Here is a 13,898-nt window from a genome sequence, read left to right as displayed (position 1 = left end):
AACACTCTCGTCTGTCAAGGATTTTATGAATACACTCATTAGTAAAATAACAAAACATTAAAAAAAAAAAAAAAAAATCTTACTTTTAGGCATGATATGGTGCATGGCTACAGACAGGAAGAAAATCGAGTCACTGTAGTAAGCTCCAGATCCAGCACTGAAGTGTTTCTGCATGGCCTCTACAATGGGGAACAGCTTCTCTGTGAGGGCCACCACATCGTGGAACACCACCTGCATAGATACAATATATTCTATGGTGAGCTGTATTGTTAAATATTTCAATGTTATTTGTTCTGGTCATTTTCCCTGGTATTAAATGGTCTGGTGAAATGTCATATTACTTGATCCTGTGCAGGTCATACGGCAGACCATTATCATGACATTTTCATTAACCCATATGAGGGTCAAGCACATCTTTAAATACTTATAGAGTACTTGCTGCAGTGAAGCATGTGTCAAAAACATAGATTAAGAGTTTATTTACAAAAAAAAAAAAAAATCACTAATTTCAGGGCTGATATCTATCAGATTCTCACAAATGGTGTACAAAAATAAGAATTTGAACATTTCCAGAGGACGGAAACATTACAAAAAAATCCTGTTGCCATTGGCATCTAATAATACACAATCACTGTTAAAATGGTCTAAATGGCTTGAACCATGTGGCATGTGTAAGTGATGGTCAGAGATAATGAGCATAGCCTCTGGGTAATGGGACTCTGCAGGCCATTTGTGGAAATTAATAAGTGGCTCATCAGATTTGCTGGAAGGTGATGGAGCCAACATTTCTTTTATAACCACTCTTCGCTGAATAATTAACTGAAATGATGCCAGCCACGAGCAGACAAGGATGTCAACATGTATACTTTCCACTGCTTCAGTCCACCCCTGGGGAGTCCCAGTCCAATCTGTGACTTTAGCAGTGATTTCTATGAGAGTGAGTTTGAGCATGTCAGTGGAGACACTGGCTAAAATCATTTGGCAATAAAAGCACAACATTTCATTATTCATTATCCTAAAACCATACTTAAACCCAGCTGTCTGAAATTATATACAAACAGTGGGGCAATAGTTGGCATGCACAGTTTGCAGTTTGGACATTTCTTAGATTCCTTGAATTTGGTTGATGTACAAACTTTCGAGGAAAAGAAAAACATCCATATTCTTGAAAGTTTCCCTTTCCCTGAAACTTTTCCTTACAATGGTTGTAAACATTGCCATCATCTATTAATACCAGCTGTTTATCTTCAAAGCATTGCTAGGACTAAATTATCCCCATCAGAAGACCAAAGAGAAAATTTATGGACGTAGTGAGAGAAGATATGAAGGTAGTTGGTGTGAGAGAGGAGGATACGAATAATCGGGTTAGATGGAGAAAGTTGACTCGCTGTGGCGACCCCTGACGGGAAAAGCCGAAAGAAGAAGAAGATTACAATTTTGGAAGTTTTTTTTTCAGGTCTGATTGAGACCTCTGGTCTGTGGGTGCCATCTCAGTACAGTCAACTCATATCCATGTCAAAGTCAAAGAGTATTGTATGGCATGTTATGCTGCTGAAAATTTCGATTAAAGGGTTTGCTACAGAGCACTCATAAATGGATGGGCATTGTCACCTACATAACTTTGCAGTACTTTGGTGGGCTGCTGGAGTTGAATGATGTTTGGTCACAACTTACAGGTCCAAAGTGTATCAGAACAAACCTTTTGGATCATTCAACAATTACAAGGCTTTTAAGTTGTTGAAGCCAAACTGTGACTGCCGTCTGAACGTTTCTATTTACAAGTTCAACACTCAAGGTGTGGTGTGCTTAGAGTTACTCCTGTATGCATTGGAAAATTGCATGTTGTGGTTAATTTAGCTTTGAACCAAAAAAATGTATGTTTTTTTGTTTCTGCTGTATATCAAAATAGGGACTGTTGAATCAGTGCTTGACATATATTATCATGCACTCAGGCATTCATTCACAGGTCATTGCACGTTAATTCTTCACAACAAAACATTTTTAAATAGTGCATAATTGTGAATAAAACTATTCAGCCTCTGTAGATTTAAGTAGAGTGAGAGACACTTCATCTTCTTCTTCTTCTCCCTTTGGCTTTTCCCTTCAGGGGTCACCACAGCGAATCAAACTTCTCCATCTAACCCTACTCTCTGTATCCCCCTCTCTCACACCAACTACCTTCATATTCTCTCTCACTATGCCCATAAATCTTTATATGGGGTTAAAATCTGTAAAACAGATCCCAAAATTGATGATGAAGTGATACTCTTCAATTATAGTCCAAGCCACAGCAGACACGGGATCCTTCCACTCCGGATGCTCTGGATAGTGAGACTAAACTGGAAGTAAAGGGCAAGGAACTGGTATGAAATATGTAATTTTTGTGCAAATTTAGGATGTTTTGCCCTATGGAGAATACAAATCATGAAAAACACTGCTTGAGGCTCAGAGACCATGAAGAGAAAACACAATCTTTGCTTCTGGCAAAGAGACAAAGTCAGGGAGGAATAGCCCCACATCAGAGGGATGAGTCTGGAAGGCCAACACTGCCCCCTTGTGTAAAATCAAAAACAACACAAAACGATCCACTCATCCATCCATTGTCCGACGCTTACCCCACACTCAGAGTCGCGGGGGATGCTGGCACCTATCTCAGCTGTCATCGGGCAAGAGGCGGGGTACACCATGGACTGGTCGCCAGTCAATCGCAGGGCCACATATACAGACAGACAACACTCACTCACTCACTCACTCACTCACTCACTCACTCACTCACTCACTCACTCACTCACTCACTCACTCACAGAAATATTCCCAATTTTTTGTAATTAACCTGCTGCATGTATTTGGACTGTGGGAGGAACCCGGAGAACGCAGAAGAAACCCACTCAGACACGAGGAGAACATGCAAACTCCACACAGAAAGGTCCCCTATCGGAATCAGACCAGGGCCCCTCATCCTGTGAGGCTGAAGTGCTAACCACTGCGCCAGCCAAAAACTAATGTTTCTGAAAAGTTGATAATAATGATAATAATGTATGGAAAAAAAAAAAAGCTCAAAAGTCAATTTGGACTTTTTCCATACTATTCAACGTAGCTGACTAGCTCATTTAAAACTGTAAAATCAATGAAAAGCATGTCTGGTAAATTATTTCAAATTTCAAAGATGAATTTCAAATGAATGTATTTTCCCACACTTTGTCATATATTTTGCATTGTCAAAATTTCATTTAACTTTCCCTGTTAAATTCTGACTGAGGTCATCATGTGGCTTGTGGGGATTTTGCATATTCTCCCTGTGCCTATATCAGTTACTCTGGTTTTCCTCCACTGTGCTGTATGTTTTTACACAGCAGATTAACTAGAGACCCTAAACTGCCCAAAAATGTCAATGAGAGAATTATTGGTTGTATCTCTCTATATGACGAGTGAATGGATATGTCTCTATATGTGGCCTGGTGATCGGCTGGTGACTGGTTCAGGGTGAACCCTGCCTCGTGCCCAATGACAGCTGGGATAGGCACCAACCACCACAAGACACTGACCGCAGGACAAGCAGTAGAGGCAAGAATAAAAACATGTTTTTTTTTTAAATAAAGGTAAAAACAAATGAAGAGATAGAAACTAAAAAAAAAAAACATGTTCATTATTTCATGGTGCAGAGCTCAGATGCTATTGTAGCTCTTGGAAAGGACTGACACCACATTACTATAAGGGAAAGGGGGGCAAAATACAAAAAAAAAAGCATAATTACAAAGTGTGATTCAAAATTACAGCAACACAACAAAACAAACCAATCATTTCAGAATTCTTGTCAAGAAGTACAATTGGAAAATAGTAAAAAATAGTTAATGAATAACAGGCCCTACCTTATACTTGAAGGTGGCATCCACAAAAAAATCCTTCAGCATCTTCTCTCCGAGCTCTTGACTTGCCTGATCACTCACAAAGTTAAGCACCAGCACTTCTCCTTCAAGAAAACGTCCATGCCTCACCAAAGATAACATGGCCACCCTGAACTTGTCCTGCAGGCTCCGGCTTTTGTCTACTTTGGTGAACATCATCAGTAAATGGTAGTGTTGATCAAATCCCTGAATCTCACTCTGCCTGGATCTAAAGCTTTTATTACCTCCCCTTACATCTACTCCCTCCTCCTCCTCTTCAGATTCTGCAAGGTTTGAAGGCTTAGTGTCTAAAGTCAGGTCTGCATCATTCCTGTTGGTGTTATGGTTCGCCTGTGTCTGCTTAATCCTCTTTGTAGTGCTGGAGAAGTTCTGCTTCTCTGAGCCAAAGTAATAAAAAGCTACAACTGCAAGTGCAGCAGCCAGAAGAAGGACAAACTGATAGGACCTGAAAGTACTGATCCTACCCATGATTCTTACTGTCAATCTGAAAAGGCCCATATCTGCATTTTCTTGTCATGAGACAAGTGACTGAAAAGGCCAACAAGCCATTGTGTCTTTCTGGTTGAAGGTCATTTGTTATTGGTGGTCATCATTTCCCTGCAAAACACAAACACACACTAAAGTAGTCAGGAAGTTAATTTCAATGGTATAGAAATTAAACCAGAATGCCACCTGGATAGTAAGTGACTCATAAAATGACACACTTTACATTTTTAGTAAAAGCACATAAAAGCATAAAAATTAAAAATAGAAAAAAAACAACAACTTTGGTTTAGTGCCACCTACTGTCTGTTTGACTATACAGAATTGTAGAAGATTTTCTGTTTGACGGGAACAAAATATAATTTAATATCTAAATCTAAAGCCAAAGAAAATTATAGGTTGTTTGAATCTATATTCAAATTACTACAAAAGTTACAAAGAAAAACAAAAAGGTCACAGAGCTGATGTTTTCCGGTCCTTTCCCTCTCTCACTCAGCTATTTAAGACACAGTCAAATTACTTTTTTGTTCTTTTTTATCAATATATTTTCATAAGCCTGATGGAATAGCTGGAATTGGCTCCTGCATCCCTTGTGACCCTGAGAGATATGGTATTTGTTTTACTTAATTCCAGTGCTTCTAATTATTTTTTCCGTAATAATTTTTCACATGAGCCATTCCATTTATTGATTTTCTTTTACTGTAAATGTTGACAAAATTCTAATTAGCATATATTCTCTTATTCTGGCTTGACTGTGTCACACATTTCAAAATTACAATTAAATAAACAATTGAAAATACTGTAAATGGGTAAGGGGGCACCAACAACACACCAATAAATATGTATTTTTTTAGACAGACGGGAGGAGAGTCTTATAACAACTTAACAAAATTAAAATTTGCCATTTCACGCCCATTTACCTTTTTGGTGTCATGACGTGGCTGCCCGTAGTATCAGTTTGACAGGTTGTCTGGACATTTGCCTGCCTGGGGGTAAATGAATCGATTAATTGAAGACGTGATGTGTTTTTTTTATACACTAGACACAGAGATTAACTTGTCGACACTGTTACATTATTACGATCAGAGTGGGAGCAAAACCACACAGTGGTGAATAGAGGAGATCACTCAAGTCTGCTGCAACCTGTTGACAAGATGCCTGCAAGGGATGCTAGTTAGCTAGCCACGCTTAGATGTAGGTCGCGGCGTTTCCCGACTTTGTGTTTTAATATAAATAAGAGTCGAAGGACCATCAAACATTTCTTTAATTACTATTGTACAATTCCATACCTTGATGGTATTTAAGAAGCCGTAGTGTTTTCAAGACTGTGTCATCCCGAGGGAGAGCAGACATTAGGAGTTAGGAGTTGCAGAGGAAGCCACAAGCTAGCAGGCGGGCACGGTGACACAACTTGACCACACCCACTCCGCATTAGCCGTATTCCGAGTCATGATGCATTCAGGAAAATCATGGAAAAAATAAAAAACATCTGCCCAAACACGAGCACTCACACCCTTCTCTCCAAAAGGGCAACACAACGACATTAAACAACACCCCAAATCGAAACAAACATGCCTTGCTTCCTGTCCTCTGTGCAATTTTAACAGTTTTGCCACGAACGAACCTTCAATTCCGTGCTATCTTATAAGCTAATTCAACTAATGGTGCTGAAATTATAGTAATATTTTACAAGATTGAGCTTAGTCATTTTTGTTAGATTAAAGTGGAAGGTGAGTTTCCAACAATTATCACAAAAAGTCGTTTTGATTAGGCGTAACTGACTGATATGTATCATAAATTGTAACTTTATTAGCGGCGCCTTAATGCACCATCCATGTCTTACGACATTTTCTGCAGCGGCATTGTACTTTGCGCACGGTAGTCCGTTTGCATTGTCGCTTCATTTATTGGCGTTCTATTTAAAGCAGATATGCAGATTTTTGTATTTGCCTAGTTTTTGTTTTCCTCGTCAACATTTCACTGCGCATCTTTTTTTTTGCTTTTGGTTCAGGCACGTGCTGGCGTACTGCTAGCTAGCTAGCTAGCTTGCTTAGCCTAGGTGAAAATGAATTCTAACACGCACGTCATTCAGGTGACAAACGTCTCCCCGAGCACCACCTCGGAACAAATGAGGACTCTGTTCGGATTCCTCGGGAATATAGAAGAGCTCAAACTGTTTCCACCTGAGTGAGTATTGTAAGGAAAGTCCCAGCAAAACGAAGTCTTGCCTGGCCGTCGCTGCTCTCACCGGCCTCCTCCCAAGGCCTTTAACGTTACCCCGGACTAGGCCTCAAGGGAAGCTAATGCTAAAGTTTGCCCGCGTCCTGTTTTGAGCGGATGCTGCAGCGAATCAGCATGATGGCCGCTTCTGTTGTGTTTATCTTTTGACTTACCAACACAGAGTTCGAGTCCCCAATAAGCGTATGATAAATACTGTACTCGAATTGAAAATCCAAAATTATATTTCAAAACACGCTGTTTTATCATGCTTTCTGAATATAGGTCAAATTGTATCCCTTAACTGCTTTAAAATATGTCACACTTGTTAAATGTACATCTGCACTTGTACATCTCTAGATAAAGTGTATTTGTTTCAGTATCCACTCTATCGCTCTGACCCCAGCTTGTACGATGACACGATCTACTCAAATTAATTTGCTCCTGTATTGGATTTTCCAAGTTTTCAATATCCGAATGCTTCTATCAAAAAAAAAAATGCAGATCAAGTGGCCATGATGTTGAATTATTCGGTTTTGGGCAATCTATGGAAAAACACAGTCAATGTCATCAACAGTTGTGCTGAATGAAACTCTAATGTGATTGTCATTTTCCTGACATTCAACTATTCTTTTTATAATAATTTGAATCAGTTTATGGATGACAGGGTCACATCATTGATTTTGGATGTGACAATCAGCAGGAGCAGGTCCTTTATATATTATGAATGAGGTGATGTGACCACTAGTCTGGCCTCCATGGTGCTTCATCTTTAAGCTTGGTTTGGCCCATTTGCCATTAGTTGAAGCACCAATTTTCACTTTGAATATTGAACAAAATAATTCTTGTCTGCTTTGTATTTTTTTTTCTCTGGAGTAACACCTGGCCCACTCTGCAGGTAGGACACCAAAGAGTGCCTTTCAGGCAAGATAAGAATGCAGTTGAAGCAAGCAGTGGGGAAAATAAATGGTGAAAACATGCGTGATTGGCAGCATATCTGTGATTCTCACAATTTGTGTTAAATGTTATGCTTTTTGTTTATTTCAAGATTATGCATTTATAGTTCAATCACTGGGGTGGAGCAGTAGAGGCCGAATGGCTCATAATTTGCTGTAGACATTGTGGTCCCTGAGGACCCAGACCTTAGGTTTGGTTTTGCATTGTTTGTATCCTTTGCACAACATGTCTATATTTTCTTCCAGTGACTCTCCCTTGCCTGTGACTTCACGTGTCTGTTTTGTAAAGTTCCATGAGCCTGAATCGGTGGGGGTCTCCCAACACCTGACGAACACCGTCTTTGTGGACAGAGCCTTAATCGTGGTCCCATTCGCTGAAGGTGGGTGTCTTTTTGCTCTTTTGTCCCTCACATGGCCTTCTCTGACCGTACATCACAATCTGTAGGTACATTTAGAATTGTAAAATTACCTGAGCCATTGTGAGTTTGCCTGACAGAGAAAGTTAGCTAACTTTGTCAGTTATTGACATTATAAGGCATGTAAATGGGAAATGTACATTTATGTCCATGTCTGACAATCTAGCTGTAAACCTCTCTCTCTGTTATTTGTGTTGTGGTTTTCATAGTGGACAAGTCATTTGCAGAGAGCCCCATTCCTTGCTGGCTGAAAGTGGTCCTCTGCTGCCATCAGGAGATTAGAAAAAATAATGGCACCAGGCTTGCAAGCCCCTTCTCTCTCTCGTTCAGCTGTAAAATATTAACTCTTTACTTTTTTCTCTGTTCAAGGTCTCTATCTGAAAAGTAAAAAAACAAAAACAAAAAAAAAAAACACACAACTCTTAAACCAAATGAGGGGATAGAAGAAAGGGTACTGTGTTAGCTCAATTCCACACATCAACAGGATTTACTTGTTTCAAAATAAACTATAACAATAGTTAAGCATGCGTTGACCTTGGCATGCCCTGTACATATCTATCAGATAAGTTTCGAGGCTAAAAGGAGCTCATTCATTGGGCAAAACGTAGAATCTAGTTGCAAGTTATTGTTATTTTTACTCATGACCACACATTCCAGCAACCAACTGTCAAGTGTTTCAGGTGGCCCTTTTCTAGATGGCATTGAAAGCCCTCGCTAGACTATGCTCTATTTTTTATTTTCAAATTTTTTTAACTACCCAAAATGTTGGTCTGATGTTGGGCTCATGCCCGTTGAAGGAATGGGGGGAATTTGGGACATTCAATAGATTGTTGTAGCCAGTTGTTTTTTTGCACAAGTGAAGATGTTAATAAGTGACGGGCATCACAGTACCACTTAATACAGAGGTAAAGATCCAAGTTTGAGTTTTAAAGACCTAAGTGAGTGAAAGAGTGACTAAGTATGCAACAAGGGAGACGTAAAGCAGTATCATTAAACTAAATATTTGCGTTGGGTATATCGTAGGTCAACTGTCAAGCCTTATTCCCTTAATGCTCACCATCAATCCGTGAGACTATACAAAAACTGAAGATATATAGAATTTTTTTTTTACAGTGTTGCCTAATAATACAAATTACATAACTAAAGGCTTTGATACTGGCAGATCAGTCGGCCAACATTGATCAGGTAATTCCCTGAAAAAGCATTAAGAATGCAGCTTTAGACAAATAATCAGCTGTACATTTAAAGGTGGTTTTAAAGTTGTGTGTCTACCAATATTTTTTGGATTTGTGGACACTTAGAAGAATATTTTGAAATCTTGATAAGCTCACAAACTCCCTATGGCTTATTCTGCTAAGTGTACAAAAGCCTGAAAATAGATTATGAATAAATTTTATTTGGAGTCCCACAATTTTTTGCATTTTTAATTTTTTTTTTTAACTAACACAAAAGCAATTAGTCAAATCGGGTTGATGTTTTCGGAAAATGCTTTTTGTTTTTTTTTTTTATTGACCCTTTCCACACATGACTGCTAGGGTTGAGTGAATCTCACGTTTAACAGTGGTGTTTCTTTTGTTGTTGTGTTTTACAGTTCTTTTTCCTGGTTCAGCCAGCCCTATATACCAGGCCCTGCTGAAAATGCCACCAACAGTTTTGTCTTCTGCAGCCTTATCCTGTTTCTCAAGTGTCTTTTCTGTTGTGTGTGTGTGTGTGCGTGTGTGTGTGCGCGTGCTGCACGTGTGCGTGCATGTCTCCTTAAAATATAAAAATGTCAGATAAAAATCTAGCCTGCTTTCAGATTGCACAACCATGGATGATCTTCTCTATAAGATTTCCCTTTGATTTTACTGTTTGGTTTTTTTCTTCAGCTTTGGGCACATTTAATGATTGTATCATGACTTTTGCTGGCAAAAGCCTTTATAAATGTTTAGTGCAGTTTAGATCTGAGATTGTTTATTGCTGTTGGCATACTTGGATCATCTATATATATTTTCAGTTCATTATCTGGTTGCCAAGTAAGTTATTGATGTTTTTTTGGGTGGGATTGTACAAAGTAATGACCATCAACCAACAAAAGCCCAGAAAAGGTAATATGATTAAACCTTTTCTGTTTTTGTATTGGTAATGGTAAGTGATGTTGAAATGTTCCCCTTTGTCTACACCCCAAATCATGAACTTTGTTTTCTGTATCTCAATGTTTTTGTGTGCTTTATAGCGAAGCAGCCGGCGCGAGTCGCTTGTTCATAAAACATCTAATGAAAGTTGAGAGCACATCCCACGGGACAACTGGCTGTGTTTGCTTACGTTTGGTTCATGACTTAAAAAACAAGTACAGGTGATAAAATCTTGGCAGTGTTGACCACAGTGTGTATTGTGATTCTTTTTTTTCTTTTTTTTTTTTCTTTCAACTCATAGCTGCTAATCCTACAATCGTACTTTGACCAAAAAGTCAGCGATCAAGATTTACAGACAAGACAAAAAGTGGATTTTCAGTATTTTTTTACAGAGTAGTTAGACTGAGGTGGCTTGTCTGCAAGTCTTGTCTGAGTGTTGTCGAGTTTTGCTCAAAGCATGTACTGAAATGCTGTCATTTTTCTCCAGGAGTCATTCCTGATGAGTCTAAAGCAATGTCGCTGCTGGCTCCAGCTAACGCTGTGGCAGGAATGATGCCCGGGGGAGGCCTTCTTCCAACACCCAATCCTTTGGCATCGGTGAGTGTTTGATACTGATTTATTGCAGGATCTACTAGAGCTCTCAAGGATCCATCTTGCTTCACTTCAAGTTATCAGTTATGGCAGGCACCAAATATAAGTTAAAGCTGTGACTTAAGCAGGGTTTCCTCAAAGTGCCAGTCCCTCTTTGTACGGCAAACCTACCAGAAAGCTCTGTAACAAACTCTTTCGGATGGTGCCTTTCATACTTAAGTTGCACGTGCTGCAGGCACTTACAATTAAGATAAGACAAGTAAAATTTCCTTTTCAGCCAGGCCTTCTTGGCTGTAACATGGCAACACCAAAAAAAACTTGTGTTTTACCAGTTTACTGCAAAGTTAATATTTCAGCCCTATTGTGTAAAATAAAAAAAATAGCCATTGTAGCATTTTTTTTTTTTTTTTTTTTTTTTTTTTTTTTTTTTGCTGCCATGTGTGTTTCTAAGACTGTGAGTCAGCCTTGACGTGGTCACGCCACACATCCCCATGTCCATGTCTATTTCATTCATTGTCTTTTGCCATTTCAGATGGGAGGAACTCCATTCGGAGGGCTCGGAGCACCCAACATGGAACAGATGGCTGCCATGGGAATGCCAGGACCCAACATGAACCCTCAGGTGAGGGCTGGATCATGTTTGACTCTGTACCACACGATTCTCAAACCCCATTTCAGGTTGATCTAAATGTCACATTTGTTTCTCTCAGGCACTTTCTGCAGACTTCCTGAAGCTAATGCAGTCAATGGACCCCAAGTATGTTTTGATACAGATTACCTCAGTTTATTCGTCTAACTCCAACTTGTTAATAATGTGGAAACATTTGCTTTGATTCATGGTTCTTGCAGACTGAATCCACTTGCAGCTGGATTGAACTTGAATCCAGGCCTGAAGAGTGACGCCTCCAACAAGGAAATCGAAGAGGCCATGAAGCGAGTCCGTGAGGCCCAGTCCCTCATTTCTGCAGCCATTGAACCAGGAAGTGAGTTCTATCTGTGTCATTGACTGTGGCCTGGGTCATTTATCTGTCCCGCAAAGCACATTAACATCTTTAATATTTGTTGAAAACATAAGTAGTTGATTTGTTTAAATAATAATTATTCATGAAAATAAAGTATTACTTGCAACATGTTATTTCTGTGAGCAAGAATGTTATTTTTTGCCATTCATGTAACTCTCGTGTTTTTCTCAGGCAAGAAAGATGACAAGCGCAAGCATTCCCGGTCCCGTTCACGTTCAAGGCGCCGAAGATCCAGATCTCGTTCGAGGCACAGGTGCATACACATTCTCTGCCGTTTATTTTTGAATGTCACCTTACAAAAGCAATGCCGATTGCCACTGAGTTGTATTTTCTTATCCTGGCAGGCGGTCAAAAAGCAGGTCCCGGCGAAGGTCTCATTCGAGGAATAGGAGGAGGTCCAAGAGCCCAAGAAGGAGGAGATCCCACTCCAGAGATAGAAGCCGTCGCAGTAGATCCAGGTGAATATTTCTCCATCTGTCTCACATTTCTGAGCAGACAGGTTATATTGAAGCTTCTCTGAGGGTTTTTTTGGTGTCTGGGTTGGCTAATGCAAATGCAGTAAAAATAGCCTTTAACTGTCTTTTCTAAGATAATCATTGAACCTCCACTTCACTCTTCAAAGAAACCTTGCTTGCTGCTTGTACCCTTCGTTGCAAAGGTTTCCCATTAGTGTTTACTTTGCTGTTCTATACAGGGATCGGAGGAAGGAGGAGAAGTCAAAGAAAAGGTCAAAGACTCCACCCAAAAGCTACAGCAGTGCAAGGAGGTCCCGCAGCATCAACAGGTAACAGATTATTGGAAAATTCATGTCATCGAGACACTTTGTGTATAATTTTTGTTTAAATTTCCCTTAAATGCCTTCCCCTCTAGAAAAGTACCATTGAATATTTACTTTTTATTTATTTTTCTAAATTCATTACTGCCTAGGAGGCATAGACGGAGTCGCAGTGCGTCTCGCTCTCCCAGGAGGAAGCCAACCAGGTCTCCATCACCAAGACGGTGAGTTGTAAATTTGATCGGCACACAATTTTAATATTTCTGAGATCCGAAGATAATTCATTTTAATGTTTGCAGACACAAGAAAGAGAAAAAGAAGGACAAGGAACGTGAAAAGGAGCGGGACAAAGAGCGAAGGGAGGAAAGGGACAGAAACAGAGAAGAAAGAGAACGATCTGCGAGTAAGAAGAAGAGCAAAGACAAGGAAAGAGATCGGAAGTCTGACAGCGAGAAAGGAGATGTGAAGGTTTGTGTGGAAATTTCAAGTCTTGATAAAGCGATCTCAAGACTTGTAAGTCTTTAACCGTTGGCCGATCTGTTTTTGGACAGGTGACACGGGATTATGACGAAGAAGAGCAGGGTTATGACAGCGAAAAAGAAGAGGAGGAAGAGGACGAGGAAAGGAAGAGCGACTCTGACTCTGCCTCATCTGCTAAAGTTCAGGAGACTGAGCGAGTTGAGAGCCAAGTCCCCAAAAGGTCCAAACTGAATGGAGATGATCATCAGCAGGAAGACATGGAGATGAGCGACTAAGTTCACCTCCTCACTGTCCTTTTTATATTTTTAATATAGGCAACGAAGTCTGTGCCTGATCACTCAAACTTAAATGTATTGTCTTGACTGTAAACATGTTGGAAGGAAAAGGGTGCAGCAGGAGAATAATGACAATTCAGCCCTCACACACAGATTGAAACAACAAAAACAAACCTAACCAGGAGGTGTGGTTTTAAATGGTCATCGCTGTATTCCTCTTTTTATTAATTCTTTTAGTTGCTTTTGTGTTGGACTTCTGTCATCCTGGCAGTAGAATGCACTGGAGTTTCCAGTGAGATTCTCTTCCGTGTAAATCCTAGTCAGGACCGAGTGCTTTCCTCATCCAAACTGTAATTTACTCATTAGGTAGATCAGCTTCTTTTTGTTTTGGTTGAATCCTTTCTGCTGTAGCTGTCACACACACCCCTGTCATGTTACAGCATTCCCTTCTATTTACAATCCTTTAAGTGTACACTCTTAGATTCAAACGTGTCGTTGAAATGAAAAACATGGTCTGATATAGATTTTCCTAAAGGAAACTAATAAAACTAAACTGTATTTACTTGTCATGTTTATGTAAGTGTCACAAGTCAACTTTTTTTTTCCGCCCTCTCAATAAAGATGGGAATCTTCATTGGAAGCCTAAAAATGTAAAGTTTGTATA

At 39.7% G+C, this 13,898-nt stretch overlaps 2 protein-coding genes across 5 annotated transcripts in view; one reads left to right on the top strand and one right to left on the bottom strand.

Annotated features, from left to right (window-relative positions):
- Positions 1–5,785, bottom strand: part of xxylt1 (xyloside xylosyltransferase 1) — a 57,960-nt gene extending 52,175 nt beyond the window's left edge. For all 3 annotated transcript variants that reach the window (XM_086162143.1, XM_086162141.1, XM_086162140.1), the window contains exons 1-4: positions 5,678–5,785; positions 5,309–5,374; positions 3,870–4,502; positions 84–231 (exon numbers count right to left, since the gene is read on the bottom strand). In XM_086162143.1, the coding sequence (XP_086018269.1) occupies positions 84–231; positions 3,870–4,403 (682 nt within the window). In that variant the 5' untranslated portion in view covers positions 4,404–4,502; positions 5,309–5,374; positions 5,678–5,785. The remainder of the gene's footprint in view (positions 1–83; positions 232–3,869; positions 4,503–5,308; positions 5,375–5,677) is intronic.
- Positions 5,786–6,236: 451 nt separating this feature from the next.
- Positions 6,237–13,869, top strand: LOC147226017 (uncharacterized). 2 transcript variants are annotated; one of them, XM_086162535.1, is made up of 12 exons: positions 6,237–6,575; positions 7,808–7,941; positions 10,579–10,688; positions 11,215–11,304; positions 11,393–11,439; positions 11,532–11,665; positions 11,876–11,957; positions 12,049–12,162; positions 12,399–12,488; positions 12,632–12,703; positions 12,779–12,947; positions 13,031–13,869. In XM_086162535.1, exons 1-12 carry the CDS (start codon positions 6,454–6,456, stop codon positions 13,232–13,234), a joined length of 1,368 nt encoding a protein of 455 aa, XP_086018661.1. In that variant the 5' UTR covers positions 6,237–6,453; the 3' UTR covers positions 13,235–13,869. The 2 variants fall into 2 exon arrangements, with proteins under 2 accessions (XP_086018661.1, XP_086018662.1); XM_086162536.1 differs by lacking the exon at positions 6,237–6,575 and adding an exon at positions 7,557–7,574 and having other exon boundaries at positions 7,851–7,941.
- The last annotated feature ends 29 nt before the right edge of the window (positions 13,870–13,898 follow it).

Source organism: Fistularia commersonii, chromosome 16, assembly GCF_037954325.1.
Source record: "Fistularia commersonii isolate RoL2024-O1a breed Wild chromosome 16, RoL_Fcom_v1.0, whole genome shotgun sequence".
NCBI lineage: Eukaryota > Metazoa > Chordata > Actinopteri > Syngnathiformes > Fistulariidae > Fistularia > Fistularia commersonii.
The sequence above is the reverse complement of the archived record's forward strand: the minus strand, read 5'-3'. Positions and strand labels throughout refer to the sequence as shown.

Excerpts from the sequence above, each read along its gene's own strand:
- LOC147226017 (XM_086162535.1), top strand. The coding sequence starts at position 6,454 with ATGAATTCTAACACGCACGTCATTCAGGTGACAAACGTCTCCCCGAGC. Across the intron at positions 11,666-11,875 it reads TGCAGCCATTGAACCAGGAA|GCAAGAAAGATGACAAGCGC; the intron begins GTGAGTTCTATC and ends TGTTTTTCTCAG. Across the intron at positions 12,704-12,778 it reads AGGTCTCCATCACCAAGACG|ACACAAGAAAGAGAAAAAGA; the intron begins GTGAGTTGTAAA and ends TAATGTTTGCAG.